At 52.6% G+C, this 15343-nt stretch overlaps 7 protein-coding genes across 7 annotated transcripts; 4 read left to right on the top strand and 3 right to left on the bottom strand.

Annotated features, from left to right (window-relative positions):
• Positions 1 to 230: 230 nt before the first annotated feature.
• Positions 231 to 1004, top strand: K452DRAFT_53047 (uncharacterized protein). Its single transcript, XM_033546800.1, has one exon. The coding sequence runs from the start codon at positions 484 to 486 to the stop codon at positions 916 to 918; it is 435 nt and encodes a 144-aa protein (XP_033395937.1). The 5' UTR covers positions 231 to 483; the 3' UTR covers positions 919 to 1004.
• Positions 1005 to 3069: 2065 nt separating this feature from the next.
• On the top strand, positions 3070 to 4440 carry K452DRAFT_299603 (uncharacterized protein; the record flags this gene model as incomplete). The annotated part of the gene is made up of 1 exon (XM_033542248.1): positions 3070 to 4440. The coding sequence occupies one exon, from the start codon at positions 3070 to 3072 to the stop codon at positions 4438 to 4440; it is 1371 nt and encodes a 456-aa protein (XP_033395936.1).
• A 1393-nt stretch (positions 4441 to 5833) lies between these two features.
• Positions 5834 to 6671, top strand: K452DRAFT_230941 (uncharacterized protein; the record flags this gene model as incomplete). The annotated part of the gene is made up of 3 exons (XM_033537129.1): positions 5834 to 6019; positions 6115 to 6369; positions 6480 to 6671. 3 exons carry the CDS (start codon positions 5834 to 5836, stop codon positions 6669 to 6671), a joined length of 633 nt encoding a protein of 210 aa, XP_033395935.1.
• Positions 6569 to 9240, bottom strand: K452DRAFT_319754 (uncharacterized protein; the record flags this gene model as incomplete). The annotated part of the gene is made up of 7 exons (XM_033544263.1): positions 6569 to 8178; positions 8231 to 8291; positions 8363 to 8392; positions 8446 to 8681; positions 8744 to 8982; positions 9038 to 9065; positions 9149 to 9240. The coding sequence occupies 7 exons, from the start codon at positions 9238 to 9240 to the stop codon at positions 6879 to 6881; spliced, it is 1986 nt and encodes a 661-aa protein (XP_033395934.1). The 3' UTR covers positions 6569 to 6878.
• A 1122-nt stretch (positions 9241 to 10362) lies between these two features.
• K452DRAFT_53018 (uncharacterized protein) lies at positions 10363 to 12255 on the top strand. The gene is made up of 5 exons (XM_033546799.1): positions 10363 to 10878; positions 10927 to 11234; positions 11282 to 11590; positions 11639 to 11833; positions 11893 to 12255. The coding sequence occupies exons 1-5, from the start codon at positions 10527 to 10529 to the stop codon at positions 12076 to 12078; spliced, it is 1350 nt and encodes a 449-aa protein (XP_033395933.1). The 5' UTR covers positions 10363 to 10526; the 3' UTR covers positions 12079 to 12255.
• Positions 12111 to 13819, bottom strand: K452DRAFT_299599 (uncharacterized protein; the record flags this gene model as incomplete). Its single annotated transcript, XM_033542247.1, has 4 exons — positions 12111 to 12644; positions 12696 to 12882; positions 12946 to 13091; positions 13148 to 13819. 4 exons carry the CDS (start codon positions 13817 to 13819, stop codon positions 12111 to 12113), a joined length of 1539 nt encoding a protein of 512 aa, XP_033395932.1.
• Positions 13820 to 13903: 84 nt separating this feature from the next.
• On the bottom strand, positions 13904 to 14898 carry K452DRAFT_52976 (uncharacterized protein). The gene is made up of 2 exons (XM_033546798.1): positions 14404 to 14898; positions 13904 to 14356 (listed from the first exon to the last, which is right to left on the bottom strand). Exons 1-2 carry the CDS (start codon positions 14623 to 14625, stop codon positions 13988 to 13990), a joined length of 591 nt encoding a protein of 196 aa, XP_033395931.1. The 5' UTR covers positions 14626 to 14898; the 3' UTR covers positions 13904 to 13987.
• Between the last annotated feature and the right edge of the window lie 445 nt (positions 14899 to 15343).

Genomic DNA, 15343 nt, shown 5'->3' with positions numbered 1-15343 from the left:
AGAGCAGCCTTTTGAATGAGGTCGCGCGGGAACATGGCGGGGCTCCTATGAGCGCATCGGTGGTCCGTGGGCGAGGCCCGCACGGCCTTCACGGCGATCAATCCGACTGGCCTTATGACGTGACCCCAAACGCAGCTTGTCGATGCCGCGCTGCCATCGATTTCCACGCCCTTCTTGCCCAGGCCCTTCACCTGCTACGCCCCTGCTCCACCTGTTCAATCGATCGAGACTCTGCACACCGGTGACTTCACCAGCAAACCCGCCCCACTGTTTGCGTCGAATGACACACGCGTGGCCTGTGACGGCGTCGACGGACTCACCCCCGAAGCGAGAAGGCCTATCCGTGGCCTAGGTCATGCCCATGGCAGTTTGGTATATGTGGCCCCATGGCTGCATGGCGGTTATTGTGTCCTCCGCAAACACTCCAACGGACCACTGGACAACTCAGCCCACCGACGGTAGCGATTGCCGCAACTAACAAACATGCCACCCACCGCCTGTAGCACATTGCACATTGCACTCGGGCCTATGGTGTGCGGGGTTTCAGATGTTTGGCGGGGTGCTCGGCCCAAGCACCTCCTCGTGCCTCGCCTTCAACACCACCAGGTAGCTAGGTGGGTAGGAGGAGGAGATTGCCTTTGTAGCTGCACCCTCTGGGCGCTCCTTATAGGTAGGCAACATTTTTTTCCCAGCCTTCATTTTCTATTCAACACTCCATCCCTTGCTTTCGTGACCTATTGTCGTCGTTGGTATCTCGTGTGCATTCCTGAGCGCTTGTTTGTGGACACCACATGCCACACCAGAGACAATCCCACACCACATATCCTCCCCTGCTTTCCCGTTCGCATCCCTTCCATCTCCATGTCCAATCCGAGAATCTCTTTCTTCCCGTCAGATCGGAGGCCGCTGTGCAGCTAGCTGGCGCGGAATACCGTCAATCGAGCGCGTCGACAAGCCCAATCCCCGGATCTAGCAGAGGCCAAAGTTTGATGGACTAGGTCGTTTGGTCGCCACGCAGCCTGGTCAGCGAAACAGCCAAACTACCTCTTACGTATCCCACTTGGATTTCGCCAGCGCCGCCATCTGCTCATGTCTGACCATCTCGGTATTCGGCAGGCGGCATCTGCTGCTCACAACATCGATGTTGGAGTATGGATCGCCATCGGAGTCGCCGTTGGCATCATCGTCATTGCGGCTATCAGTCTGGCATTGTTGCTCTGTCGCGCCATACAAGCACATAAGCGGCTCCTAGCAGACCTCGAGCAGAGAGGCATCAAGATCGGCCAACAAACCGAAGAAATTGATAGCTCGAACCCAACCAAACCACGGGCAGTCCTCAGGAGAAACACCTTTCTACCTTACAGTACCAACGCTGCAGGATGGAATACATTGCCTTCCCGAGAATCTGTTGGTCGGGGACAGATGCCCACGCAAACGCCTGGGGCTGCAGCACCATCAAATCTGTCTAAACCCGCAGCAACCCGTAAGGGCTGGTCCTTTTCTAGACGTTCGCCGGCTCCGAGCAATATCAAGATGGGAAAAGTTCGGAACGCTCGTCTTTCTGCCATAATTGAGAGTCCTCGGCTGTGCGGGGATAGAACTCAATCTCCAAGGCTGCCAATCGCAGAGGAGTTTTGTGCTCGACCGTCTTCTCCAAAACCATTCCCAGAAAATGAATTTGAGGCGTCCCCTATAGAGCGCTTGTGTCCTTCTGGAGAACGATCAAACCAGCCCCTATCGGCGCCAGACCTCACAAAGTCCATGAAGCCTCCACCTCTTTTCTGGAGCCCTGCCCCTACGAATCGGATATACAACGCTCCCAACGGAGCTAGGAGGGTTCGATCAGTCTCTGTTCCTTCAGTTTATGGGGCTAGTGAACCCACTCAACACGATAAAGCAAACGGCTCACAGAATATGCCACGGACCAAAAGCTTCACTTATCGACTGTCAGGATTGGCCCCAGATGATCCAGTGCCTCCGCTTCCTCTCCGGTCAGGTCGTTCTAGGTCAGTAAGCAACAATCTGGAGTATAGCCCTTCCCGTCGGTCAGCGTCGAGCTTTGAATCTGCAACCAGCTCCATCCTCATCACGACCAGCCCGGCGGCAAAGCGAAGCCCTCATGTGTTATTTAAGCATGGCCCCGTTCGTGATTTCGAAAACACAATCATTTTAGGCCCTCGCCCTATCCGCCCACTTGGTACCATCAGCGCTGTTCAAGAGGTCCAACGTCAGTCCATTCCTCAGCATTTCCGAGGAGACTCGATACGAAGTAGCATTGCTCAATTTGGAGTCGATGACCACACGCAAACCCCGCATTCACATAACAGCAGCATCAACTCAAACACAAGTGAACAGGTGAAGACTGCCGAAAGCGTTCGGGTGAGCCGGCTCCCTGCACGGCCTCTCTCGAGCAACAGTCAACACGAACGGTCCGGCACACCACGGCGGCAGTCGCGTAGCCAAGTCGATGATTTTGGATCCCCTACAGAGCGCAGCAAATCCACAACACGGAAAGATGCCCCTGAATGTTCAACCGGTCCGAGTTGCCAGCTTTCACGGGCATCAACCCAGGCATCTTCCTCGCGCAGTAGTGGAGGGAACCCATTCCAGTGGGATCAAAGTCCTATGCAGGTTGGGAAGCCTTCCGGTGGAAGCAAGAGTCCTGACAAAAAGAAAACCCACCGCCGCCAGAATTGCATTAGATTGTCTTTGAGTTCAACGGTTTCGGGCCCAGCCTCGCGTTCTGAACGTCTTGCTGCCATGCACAACATCCAAGAGGAGCCGGACGGTTCAAGCAGGAATCAATCTATGATAGATGCCGAGGACAACCTAATCTCCCTAGATGTTCGCCCCCTACCGCGTCCGCCAAGCACTGGAGTATTTGCTCCGGACATTCATTTACACCCTACTAACCTTCGAGGGTCTCTGACTGCGAGCTCACCAACTCTCTCTTTAACCCACTACGGACAAGACGCTTCTGGTGGCTCGCCACGCAGCTGGCGGCACTCGGCCTTAAGCGGAAGTTCTGCCTTCAGCATCCCGACATTTCCGAGCCCCGTTCATGACTCCATGTCATCTCAGGTTACATTCGCTATACCACATGAAGACGAGAGGAGCGAGAAGTTATCTACAGACACTGTACGGATGTCTGACAAGTCACTCGACTACGATCCTAACAACCCTACACTCTACTATCCCTTTCTTGAAGTTGCTTCATCAATCCAGCCACGTCCATTACCGGAACCGATGGGATCTTGTCCATCGCCGCCTCCTCGCCATCCGGACCATACATTCGACCCGACTCAAGTATCGCCTCCTTGCTCCCCGAAGACCCTGCGTCCCAACTCGTCTCTTTTCGGTACGCCGCTTAAACCGCGAGGGCCTAGGCCAGATCCCTCACCTCCTCGTGCCACGTCTCCGCGTTCCCCAATTAGCAAAACTCCGAAGTCTGGGGATATGGACGGCCCGTATGCTCTGACGGGTCTGCGCACAAAGCCTCGGCGTGACGTTCGCAAGACCGTCGCCGCGCTCCGGCGCATGAACTCTGACGCGAATGATTCCAGCCGCTCAAGCCGCCGCTATCTCATGATGGGACGGGAAAAGAACAAGGTCCGAGAACGCGAAGACACAAACACGAACAACGAGATCGAGGGCGTCGGGCTAGGTATCGGCATCGCGCTGGGCAACGAAAGCTGCATGAGTTTCGCAGAGCTGGCGATGACGGGGCACGCCAGCATTTTCGGCAGCAAAGAGTACGACGAAGGCAGAGACAGCGTCACAGGCGAGGACCACGGCTTCTGGACTAACAACCTCGGCAGCACAGAGCAAGACAGAGAAAAAGAACCCAACCTCTCGTCCTCGATCATGCAGACGCCGACCTCGAAGCTAGCTCAACAAACGGCTCCACCCCCGGCGGTGCCGTCATCAGCCCCCTCGTCGTCCAAGACAAGCAGCCACGTCCGCAAGCGCAGCCACGGCCGCCACAACAGCCGCTCAACCTCACGCCCGCAGTCGCAATCGCAGTCCCAGCCGCAGTCGCGCGCACAAACCCCCTCTGCCCCATCCTCCCAGCCACAAACGCCCTTCCAGAAAAAAGCAAACGCGGCGCGCCACAGCCACCACCGCAGCAAGAGCAGCAGCACCAGCGCCAGCGCCAAGAAGCATAGCTACGTGTTTGTAGACGGGGACCTGGACAGCGACGCCGAGAACCGGGCCGCTGGGAACTGGGGTGTTGGCACCGCGGCTGCCAAAAGCGCTTCCAGTACTTCTCTGGGAGTAGCGACGAGCGCGCTGGAGACGCCGGCCGAGAAGCGCGCTAAGCGCCGCGCTACGGGCCGCGGCGTCCTTACGCCCAAGGTCCAGGTTTTTGTGCAGCCGCCTACGAGCGATGTCAAGGCGACACCGGGGAGCTTGTATGATGCGCAGGGGTTTTTGAAGTAGATACGGATTAGGGTGGTTGGGGGAGGGGTGGTGTTGTTGCTGTTGTTGTTGTTAATGATTGTTGTGATGGTGGTGCTGTGTACGACGTAGGTGGGGCGCGGCGCGGGAGGGTTGCTTGGCTTGGCTTGGTGGGGATGTGGGGATCGGGCAGGTGATACCGTGATGGGGTGAGAGTCTGATTCTCTGTCACTCTGAGACTCGGCTCACGGCTGTGGGACTAGAGGAGTGGGGTTGAGTGTTGGATGGCGGTTGTGCTCGGTTTGCTTCGTTGCGCAGTTGCTTTGCTTCTGTTCTGTTCTGTTCTCTTCTCTTCTCTTCTGTCCCACTTGCCAGTCTCTACGAGCGCGCATCTGTGCGCAGTACTTCGTACTGCCATGGCCGGGCAAGGCGCGGACGGCTGTTACACTCTTTTGTCGGGCGCTTTTTTTCTTCTTTTTTTTTTTTTTTTTTTTTTTTTTTTTTTTTTTTTTTTTTTTTTTTTTTTTTTTTTTTTTTTTTTTTTTTTTTTTTTTTTTTTTTTTTTTTTTTTTTTTTCGTTTCCTTTCTTCTATTTTCCTTAATTCTTTTTCATCATCATCATCATCTTCTTCTTCTTCTTCTTCTTCTTCTTCTTCTTCATACCTATTCCCCCGACCCTCGGCTCTCCTTCCTCTTCTTTCCTCTCTCCACAGCATCCAATACATGCATGCATGCACGCACACATCCATACACCCAACCTTTCCTTTGTCTCGTCCATTCCGTGACTTTCTCTTCATCTTCGGTTCAGCGCCTAGGCTCAGTAACGTGCATGCCCGGCCGCACTAGCGAGCGATGCGTCTTCGTAGGCTATAGGTAGCAGAGGTGCGGCTGGTTGGTGGGGGTGCTGTGTAGTAGTTAGCGTAGGTAGTGGTTAGCGTAGGTAGTTGGTTAGCGTAGGTAGTTGGTTTGGTAATCGTAATGCGTTTGCTGTGATTGAGATGGTGCGTAATTTGGTTTAGTATGTGTTGTAATAGGTGCGAGGGATGTTTGTTGGGGTGGCTTCTTGGGAGTATTCCTCTCCTGCACCCGTATTTATATATATAGACGTTTAATTATTATTTTCACATCTCGCTAACCGAATACAGTAGGTCTCTATAGATAACGTTAGATATCTAGCGTAGAATATGTTATATCATCAACATATCTCTCTCTAGATATCTAAAATTCTAATATTACCGTAGCTTTTTGTTTATCTACCCAGCAGCTGGACTGTACACGCTGCCGGCGTATCCTCGGCTGCTGGCGAGAAATGCTTTCAACCCACAAGATACTTACCTTATTCGTACTACCTCGGCACGCGCCTAACGCAACCACGTCGTCTTCGACCTCTCCCCAGTGACACGTCGTCGTCGCCGCCGCCGCCACCGCCGCCGCCATGGTCAAGGAGTCGCTCGAGGAGCTGGCGCACCCGCAGTACTGGGACAAGCGGTACGCCGAGAAGCAAGAGGAGAAGTTTGACTGGCTGCGGACGTTCGCGACGGTGCGGCCGTTCCTGGAAAAGCACCTGCCAGCGCCGACGCACGAGGGGCCGAAGCTAGTGCAGCTGGGCTGCGGGAACAGTGTATGTGACGCTTTGCGGGGAAGGGAGGAGTAGTGTGCCGTCCCGTCCCGTTCTGTTCTGTTCTTGCTTACAAGGTCCCTGACACATGATAAAAGACTCTGTCCAAGGACATGTACGACGTGGGCTACACGCACCAGACCAACGTCGACTTCTCGGACGTCGTCATCGCCGACATGCGCGCTAAGCATCCCGAGATGCAGTGGCTGGTCATGGATGTCCGTGACCTCAAGTTCCCGGCTGACCATTTCGATGTCGCGGTCGATAAGGCCACGCTGGATGCTATGCTGTACGGCTCACTGTGGGACCCGCCCGACGAGGTTCGCGCGAATGTCAAGGCGTATGTGGACGAGGTGAGTGCGGTTTTGCCTTTGCTTTCGTACTGTCCTTGAAAATGTCTCGGTTTGGGACTGGGAGAGAGAGAGTGTGTGTCTGAGCGTGGTGCTGACCTGTGCTCGTCAAGGTCGCCCGCGTGCTCAAGCCTGGTTGCAAGTGGCTGTATATCACGTGGCGGCAGCCGCACTTCATTAAGCCTCTGCTGCAACGGCCGGGCGTGTGGACGCTGGAGGCGGAGACGCTGGCGAACGAGCCTGGTGGCGGGGGCATGTTTGAGTATTTTGGGTTTGTTATGACGAAAGAAAAGGCGTCGTCATGAGGATAGAGTGTGGGTAGAGAGAGACGCGGAATAAGTGAAGGAGAAGATGTGGGCACCGTGTGGTCCCAAGTAGGTTTGAAAATTTCCCTAACTTTTCATGGAGCCTGGCTCGAACAAGGCAAACACACTTCTTCCGCTTTCATACCGTCCGTATCCTCGTTTAATCTGAACCGTACCTCCCCTTTCTTTTCCTCTGGTTCTCTCCCATTACACGCTTCCATCTTTCGCTAAAGCCTCACCGGGTTGAAGCTCTGAGCGGACTGTAGGGTGATGATTCGGTATCTGCGCATGTCCATTCGGCGCGTCTGTTTCAGTATCCGAAGTATCATAAGAGTGATGCTGGGCTGCTTGAAGCTCAAGGCCGTCGCGTACACCCCCTTCTGTATTGACGGCAGTGCGGCGTTGGTCCCCCTCGACATTAAGTTCCGGGTAAACCAAACTCGTCAGATGATCAAGCTCCTCCTTGAGCTCTTCCCAGTCACCCAGCTTGACCCATCCGGAGCCATCGATTCGCGAACGCCACCTAAGGAATTTCAGGACCAAGAAAAGAACAAAACAAAGACCGGGCCCGAGATAGATGTCCAGCGCTTTCAAGAGAATCTCCTTCTTCTTCGCCATCCCTGCCCCAGCAAACCCAAGGACGATAATGATGCACGCCAGCATCGAGAACCACGCAATAGCAGGCTGCCAAGACCTTAACAAGCCAGAATACTGCGCCCTCAGCAGCGGATCGTAGACACCATACCTCGGGCCCTTCAAGCGATCGCGATGGTTATCCAACCACTTATGATAGCGAATATAAGCCCAACTCTGCGGCGCCCAAACGAGAACACAGCTGGTGGAGCCGATATACGTCAGGACCTGCTGGACGCGCTGGGCGCCGCTCTCGGAGCCAAACGACAGCAGCGGGACCCACGCGAAGACAAACGACCCCCACACAGCCCACTGCGGGACGCCCTCGCGGTCGACGCGCCCGAAGCGCGCCACGAAGCGCACCAGCGCGCTGGGACTGTCCTGCTGCGCGCTCTGGCCCAGCCCGTACAGCGTGCGCGACGCGATGAAGAGGGCCGTGTTGGCTGTGCTGAGCGCGCTGTACAGCAGGCAGCCGTTGATGAAGTCGGCGTAGTGCTTTTGCCCGGTTTGCTCGATGGCGATGATTGGGAGCGTGTGGTTCGAGCTGACCGAGCTGCTGCCTAGCCCTGGGCGCTCGTGGTTGCGGTTTGCCTCGTTGGTGCTGCGTGTGAGATGTGGGGTTGTGACTGTGCCTGTGCAGTTGAATTCGGGGTTTTTCCATGGGTCCCATTGGTTGTAGTAGCGTGGGAGGTAGGGGTTGGTCCAGTTGACGTTGAGGACGAAGCCGAGCACGCTTAGGAGGTACGTGATTGTTACGATGATGGTGATGAGCCTTGCGGGTCGCTTGAGTGCTTTGGTGTCTCTTGCTTCGAAGGCTGTCATTGTTATGCCTTCAATTCCAATGTAGGGATACACTGCAATGCTGATTGCAAGACTGTCCGGAACAATCAGGAATTGTTCTAATGGTAAGGTAGGTTTTGACTTACACTGCTGCTGTGCCCCTTGTGGATGCAACGGCATCATTGCTTTGAAAGCCGTCCTTGATGCCTATGAGGATCCACACGATTAGAAGAGAGCATGACAATTGCGGTGCTGGGGATGAAGATTTATTTACTTACATTTAGAATGGATGGCTGGTTTGGGTCCGCCTTGACAAGGTCAGTACGGTCATCAGGATAATAGACTCTGTTATGATTCTTACCTCCAAGATTATAAACGATCATGCTGAAGAACAATATAGCAACGATTATAAGCTTTATGTATCCACCGACAAGCTCGACAAACCCGAAAACCTTAACACTGTTGAGGTTTATAAGTAGAATGATGACCGGGAAGAGCAGGTAGACTAAAGCGCGGCTAACGTTCTCCGAGCTCCAATACTCGATCAAGACGCCAGATGTAGCAATAACGGCTGACATGCTAATGGCATATGTATACCTGGATTAATCCCCTTGTCAGTGGGAAACCAACTTGCAGCATCATTCTAACGATAGATTTACCAATAAGCCACGCACACGACAATGGCAAGGTCCCGGTCAACAAAGTGCCTAACGAACTGGACCATGGGGTTTGGCACCGGCCAGACCATGACCATCTCGCTGACTCCCTCCATGACCATGAACGCAACGATGCCGACGCATGCAAAGGCCACCAACACTGTGCCAGGCCCCGCGAACGCCAGGATCTCTCCAGAGCTCACGAAGAAGCCTACACCAACGGTGGCGCTTATGACGATCATCTGAGGCCAGTCATGAGCTATGGTCTTAGTACGGAGGCTCTGGTTGTGGACTGACGAAAATCTGCCATGGCCCAAGGTCACGCCTAGCAACACGGCAGTGTCAGTTAATTCTGTCAAGGCAGTATAACAACTGGATGCCCTATAGAGTAGGCTGAGCCATACATACCTCAGTGACGTAGGTGCAGGACGCCGATTGGATGTTCCATTCGACATCTGCTGCGAGAGAGCCTGTAGGTCAGGAAAGAGTTTCCAGGCCATATTCGAGGAGCCACGACGAAGGCAGACAAGTAGAATCGGGCACGAGTGCGAATGAAATAGCCCAAGCCGCCAGCGCAAGGCTCATGACAGAACAATCCTCGCGATAGCTGGCCCTATGGTAGCACGCCAAGGCACCAGCCTACCGCCTTTCAATACTGAAGGGCATACAAGGCAAACGAGGCAACGAAGCCACGACGCACATCGCCGATTCGAGCGCATGAGGCTCAAGCAGGCGGCTTCGGAGCGGCTGCGCACGCGCAAGCGCGAAACAAGATAAGGGCGCGCGCGCCAGCCTTCCTCAGCTCTGACATCTGATCAAGGCGCACCTGGACGGCGCCCGGCACAGCCCCCACAAGCATGCAGAAGTTTGCCCTCGACGAGCGCGTGTCCAGTTACATCAAAGAGCAGGACCTGAGAAATCTGCTCAGACGCATCCATGGCACGGGTCTGGATTTCAAAGTCAGGGTACGCGCGCCTTCCGTGGGCACTGTCGTTTCGCTGCGTGTTGGGCCAGCATCTTGATTGCGTGCGTGCCTGCAGAAAACAGACGATGGCTGCCAAGTCTTCTGGTCGTACTATGCCCCCGCTGAACTAGCTGCCGTGAGTTATTGCCCTTTTAACGCTTGCTGCTGCCCTCTCGGCTAATCAGGAAAGGTGCTACAGAGCGAGATAGCGTGAGGCTGTCACTGAGCACCCAAGGCGCTGCGTTCGTACTGACAGACGAGTTAGGACCATCAAAAAGGTTGACAAAGTGACTTTCTCCAATGGTTAATATCAGCTTGTCGCGGTCGCATGCCCCAGCCCGCCTTGAAGAATGCCGCTCGGCCACACCGGTGCGGCAGTGCGGGGCTGATCAGCCCGTATGCGACGCCCCGTCTTGGTTTTTTGTGCATGGAGCCGAAAATCACTGGATATGAGATAGCTCTGTGGAACTTGCGATTTGGTATATAGAATCATTTCAGCAACTTCTTTGTCTTGCCAATTCAATTTTTTTCTACTCGCAAAACTTGTACATAATGGATTCCAATCTCGACCCAGAAAAATCGTCACTGATGCTTCATGACTCCGATTTATCACCAAACAACCCCAGTATACCGCAAGAAAGCCCCTTCGACCTATCTAGAGATACTGCCATCGTTGGAATCGATGACCTTGCTTGCAAAGAACAATGGGAGGAGCTGTTGAAAACCATGTGCTCTGCGAAAACACGCGTGAAGGCACTAGAATCATCCGGTAGGTCTGAGAGAGCAATTTTAAGCCTGCCGCTCATGGTTTTCCAGCATTAGATGGTGCACCACAGGAATCAATCCTCACTGACGAAGTCTCCGTGCACGCCTATCTCGAAGCCAAAGCTGCCAAACCACACGGTCGTCAGTTCGAAATCATGTCAGAAGATGCTCTCTTTCATGAAGGTGCCGAAATTAACACCTCGTGGTAGATCCATTTGCCAAGAAAACTCCTTAGCACCGTTTTCTATCACGGCTGCCTGCCTGCAAAAACTTTGGTCGACCTTCGATATATCGTCTATATTCCTGGACGTCCTGCTTGGGATACACAGTGAAGGCCGAGTATCAGAGGAGGCGTACGGAAACACCTTCTACAATAAATCGGTCCCAAGCGAAGGAAAACGCAGCTTCGGTGCGTTCTCGAAACTCCGTGTTCTGTACATCTGTTAATAAAAGTTAGATATTGCATATCAACTGAAGTATGCCGAGGCGAATACGCACCATCAAGGTTTTCCCTGGTCTTTCCGCAATACGGAAGTCTATCACAGATTCTCCTCAACTCAGGATGAAATCCAAAGCTCTTGTCTGGTCTTCCATCCGATGGAGTGCTCGAAGGGTGAGCAGCGGCTGTATGCTGAGACTGTAGATGCCACTCGATGGAGTCGAATGCAGCGGAACCCATTGCGTCTGCATATAGTGCTCGTGTGCACTTATGTCGACAATTGGCGGGCCGTCCTGGCACATCTTGGGAAGAGATACCAAGATCAAGTAAGTGGATCTGCCGAGTTGGACGGACACTTGCTGAACATGCCCAGCGCAAAGCAATATCGACCGTGGATTTCGAAGACGATGAAGACTTCAACCAGACCCTCAACTTTGCTACTATGCTGAAACTTCGTGCTCTTGAAGAAAGGGTCCAGCAGGTCCTTGTGATGCTGAAGACAACGCAAACTTTAGTCGAGAAGCTGATCAGGGCAAACAATGACTTGCTCGCCGAGGGCCTGTATGACGGGTCCGAGCATGCTTCGACGGCAAGCTCTTTGGAGTCTATCCTCATCCGCCTCAACGGATACCAGGACTCCGTAAGCGCTCTAGCAAGGAGAATAACAAGTCTCATGAAGCTGGTGAGTCATTGGCGTTCCGTCTGCATTTCAATCACTCAGTTGTGCCAGGTTACCGATGCTTTGAACCTTCGCAATCAAGCCGCAGCAGCAGTGAGCCAAAAGATAGCTGCAAATAACCAGAGGATAGCGACTGGTATCAGCCAGAGCGTTTACAAGCTTACGCTGGACAGCGTAGATGACAGTGCCGTGGTCAGAGTGGTCACACTGGCGACTTTGTTGTATCTTCCTGGAAGTTTTGTTGCGGTCAGTACGAACTGCTTCTTATCATTTCAAGTCATATACTAACCATTGTGAACGGACAGTCTCTTCTCGGTATGAACGTCTTCGACTTCGATGGGCCGAGGAAAAGGCTGAACGTTACCAAAGACTTTTGGGTCTATATCATTGTAACCATTCCTCTGACGATGGTGACTGTCCTACTATGGTGGGTAGCTACCAGAAGAGAGAAAAGGAAGCGCATGAAGAAGGCTTCTAGCTCGGGTGTTTGATACTTTTAGCCAAACAATTTGTCTCGGCCTCTTCAGTTAGACTTAATAATAGCCTTTCGCACCTCAGCAGCTTTGCCTCCTTTAGTGCAACGAGCAACATACGCCCATAGTCCAGAGGATCCAGAGGGTCCAGAGCACAGTGTAAAATCGCTGGAGGCCGGAGAGTAATCAGCAAGTATCGAGGCATCGTGAAGTCCTGTAACACTCGCTTCCAAATATCCTGGCAATGACGATTTCCGTCCCAGGTCAGCCAGGTCTTCGGCCAAGTTGAAACATACGAAGGCGAATTTGCTACTCTGGCCATCGCGGATAAGGACAACGGGACTTCCTTCGGGTGGAGCACAACCGTGAATTATGCCTTGCAGCTTTCCGCTCTCGCTGGCCTTGTTGAAGATTCTTATCCGTTTGAGCCCGTTAGGTTTCGTTTTAAAGTTTTCCACGATAACGGACGCGTTTCCATGGCTGTCGACGGCGAAGAAGAGCGGACATAGCTCAACTGGGTTCGATTGTCGTTTAAACGGGACGAGTATATCTCTCGACTGACCGGGAGTGGCGGTGCTTTGAATCTGACAATAGTTAGCGAATTATAGTGTCATATAACTACGTGATGCGCTTACGGATTTAGAAGAGCAGACCAAGCCTTGTGACCCGCCATCACGATCTTCAAGTTCGTTCTTGTTGAAAACGTGCCAGTAGTCAGTGACATTGTCTCCTCCTCTGGACCACACATAGATATCATCTCCATCAGGGCTGAAAGCCGCAGCTATTCTATGCTCTTCAATGTGTATGGTCTTTATAGAGCTACTATGGAGGTGTTGGTATCAAGATGTATACAAAATTCGAGGCGGAGAAAAATAAAATACATACGTGGCAGCCCCATGTAGGTGCAGAACAAGTTCATTGTCATCTAGGTGGATAAGAAAGTCACCACTTGACGAAACTGAGAGCCCCGAGCAAGGGTAGCCATTATAGATGTGCTTCTCAAAATCACCCTTGGGGCCATAAAGTGTTACCTGTGTTTAAATGAGCATTACACTTCTGAAACAAAACTGGGGTGTGTTTTGCTTACCTGCAATCGAGAAGGATCGTGATGCAGATTATATAGGATAGCGTAGAATGAGCCTGACGCAGCAGTTGCCTGGACTTTGTGTGATGTTTCTTCATGAATTTGTGGAAGCTGGTGCTTGGATTGTCCAAATTGCAGGTCGTCCATCCGCAGGGGCAGAACCGAATTCTCTCCCTGTAGAAGGGCCCACTGCCCACACACAGAGACCTTAGCCTTTTTTAGATGTTTCGGAACATTGTCTACAAAGACAGATGTATATATCTGGGGCGATCCAACCTCCTGTCTTGGTCTCAGTTGTTCGTCGGCCCCCAGCTGTATATGATGGTCTCCAGGTAGCCCAGGTAGCTTCCTGATAAGGTCGTTTTTCAGATCCGATGCAACTTCTGAGGCCTTGGGCCGCTCGTGTGGAGGGATTTGGAGGGTTTTTAGAACTATGTTCTTCCAAGGTATGACCCAAGGCCGATTAGAGTTGTCCCATCGATCGATCAGGTCAATCAAGCCCTTCTTTATGATGTCACCTTCTTCTGCCCTTTCAAAAAACCCGTTGGGCTTGGACTTGTCCTTGTTACGATACTTCTGTACCTCTTTGAAGCCCTCGGGGCCATTGCAAGAAAATCCCAGAAGGTCGAAGAGAATGCAACCGAGTGACCATATATCAACGGAGCAGCCGACCATAGAGTTTTGTGCTCTGGATTCTGGAGGCTGGTACTCGCCAGCAGGCACACGGGGTTCTGTTTTGTCCACCAACTCGTTGTTTGGTTCACGCACTTTCTCATGAAAGCCAATAGAACTCTCTCCAAAATCGGTGATTTTCCATTTCCAGAAACGTCTCTCATTCTCGGCTCAGAATACCAATATATTTGTGGGTTTCAGATCCATGTGGATGCCTGTCATCAGTTGTCCACCATCACCTACAAGGTCTCGGTGGAGCCATTCGAGTCCATTGGCGATCGAGTGTGCCTCGTTGAGAAGCAGCATAGGAGGCACCCTTGGCGAAGTAAAAATATATTCGCCAACCAGTATGTGCCGGAGGTCGCAAGTTGCGAGTTCTGAAATAATATAACCTCTGCTGTTTGCGAGGACCGTACCAAAGCATAATTGTATGCTTTCAGGTGGAACCGAGCTTCCCTTGAGCAAAATAAGGTTGAGTCTTTCTTTATGGAAGGATGGATGGTACTCTGGGGGAAAGACTTTGATTGCCATCTGTTCATTCTGCATCTGTGAGCATAACAGTGATCATTGGTGGAGGAATAACCTACTCCGCGGTTCGTAGTTCCATTCTTGTATTTCAACGCTTTGCGTGAGACCACCACCTTGTTCACATAGGTACCACCATTTTTGTCCCCGAGCTTCTCCGGTCTTCCCTCAAAGGGAAGAACTTTGCCATCCTTTTCCGGTTCTATCTCCTTCGATGTGCCCAACTCATGTATCGGGATTGATCGTGATCCGAAGAACCCTCGCAGTCGTCCTTTCGTCATCATGCACTTGCGGGTTCGCAGAAACAAGGTTCATGATAGCCTTCGATGTTGTCAGAATGATCTTACGCGTGTTCGGACGGCCCGGTATAGGGACGGCATGGCAGGCCAGACGGAGGTATGCTTTGGTTGTCGATGAAACAAACTGCGCTCGCGCGAGGAAAGAGACAAAAGTAATCTCGGGCCCAGGCCTGGGGGCAGGAGGCCCCTCTATCTTGCTGACCTGCCCGCCCGCAAACGAGGCTGAGTGCCAAAGTTATTCTGCCGAGGCAAGATACGTCACCCAGCGTGCCAGCCACCAGACTGCCAGCTAAGACTCAGCCCAAGTCGAACTGATAAGCGACCATGTGAGCTCTCAGCCTCATGAAGAATCGTACAGTATGCGAGGCAGTGGCGTAACATTGACAGGATTTAGCCAATAGAAACCGCATGAGTACGGTTGACCGTCTAGGTTTAGAGTCCCGGAACGCGACAAGCGAGGCTCGATAAATGGATGAGAAGCCTCGTTACTTCGAGCGTACATGGAGACCATGCCTTTGTCCACAATTAAGTGATACAGAGCAGAAAGCAGTGAAATAAGATGACTCAATGAAGCGCGAGAGGCTGAGGTGGCCAATGTTGCCTACATCTGTACCACGTTTCGTCCAAACTGTTGAGAAGACGCCTCGGGAGAACGAACAAGGAAGGCAAAAAGAAAAAAGACAAGTACGTGGTAGACGATAGG

This window comes from Aplosporella prunicola, assembly GCF_010093885.1.
Source record: "Aplosporella prunicola CBS 121167 unplaced genomic scaffold K452scaffold_17, whole genome shotgun sequence".
Taxonomy (NCBI): Eukaryota; Fungi; Ascomycota; class Dothideomycetes; order Botryosphaeriales; family Aplosporellaceae; genus Aplosporella; species Aplosporella prunicola.
Note: the sequence above shows the minus strand (reverse complement) of the source record. Positions and strands in the feature narration are given on the sequence as shown.

Excerpts from the sequence above, each read along its gene's own strand:
- K452DRAFT_53047 (XM_033546800.1), top strand. The coding sequence starts at position 484 with ATGCCACCCACCGCCTGTAGCACATTGCACATTGCACTCGGGCCTATG.
- K452DRAFT_53018 (XM_033546799.1), top strand. The coding sequence starts at position 10,527 with ATGGTGCACCACAGGAATCAATCCTCACTGACGAAGTCTCCGTGCACG. Across the intron at positions 10,879-10,926 it reads CGAAGGAAAACGCAGCTTCG|ATATTGCATATCAACTGAAG; the intron begins GTGCGTTCTCGA and ends AATAAAAGTTAG. Across the intron at positions 11,834-11,892 it reads TTCCTGGAAGTTTTGTTGCG|TCTCTTCTCGGTATGAACGT; the intron begins GTCAGTACGAAC and ends GTGAACGGACAG.
- K452DRAFT_52976 (XM_033546798.1), bottom strand. The coding sequence starts at position 14,625 with ATGATGACGAAAGGACGACTGCGAGGGTTCTTCGGATCACGATCAATC. Across the intron at positions 14,357-14,403 it reads ATGGAACTACGAACCGCGGA|AATGAACAGATGGCAATCAA; the intron begins GTAGGTTATTCC and ends TCACAGATGCAG.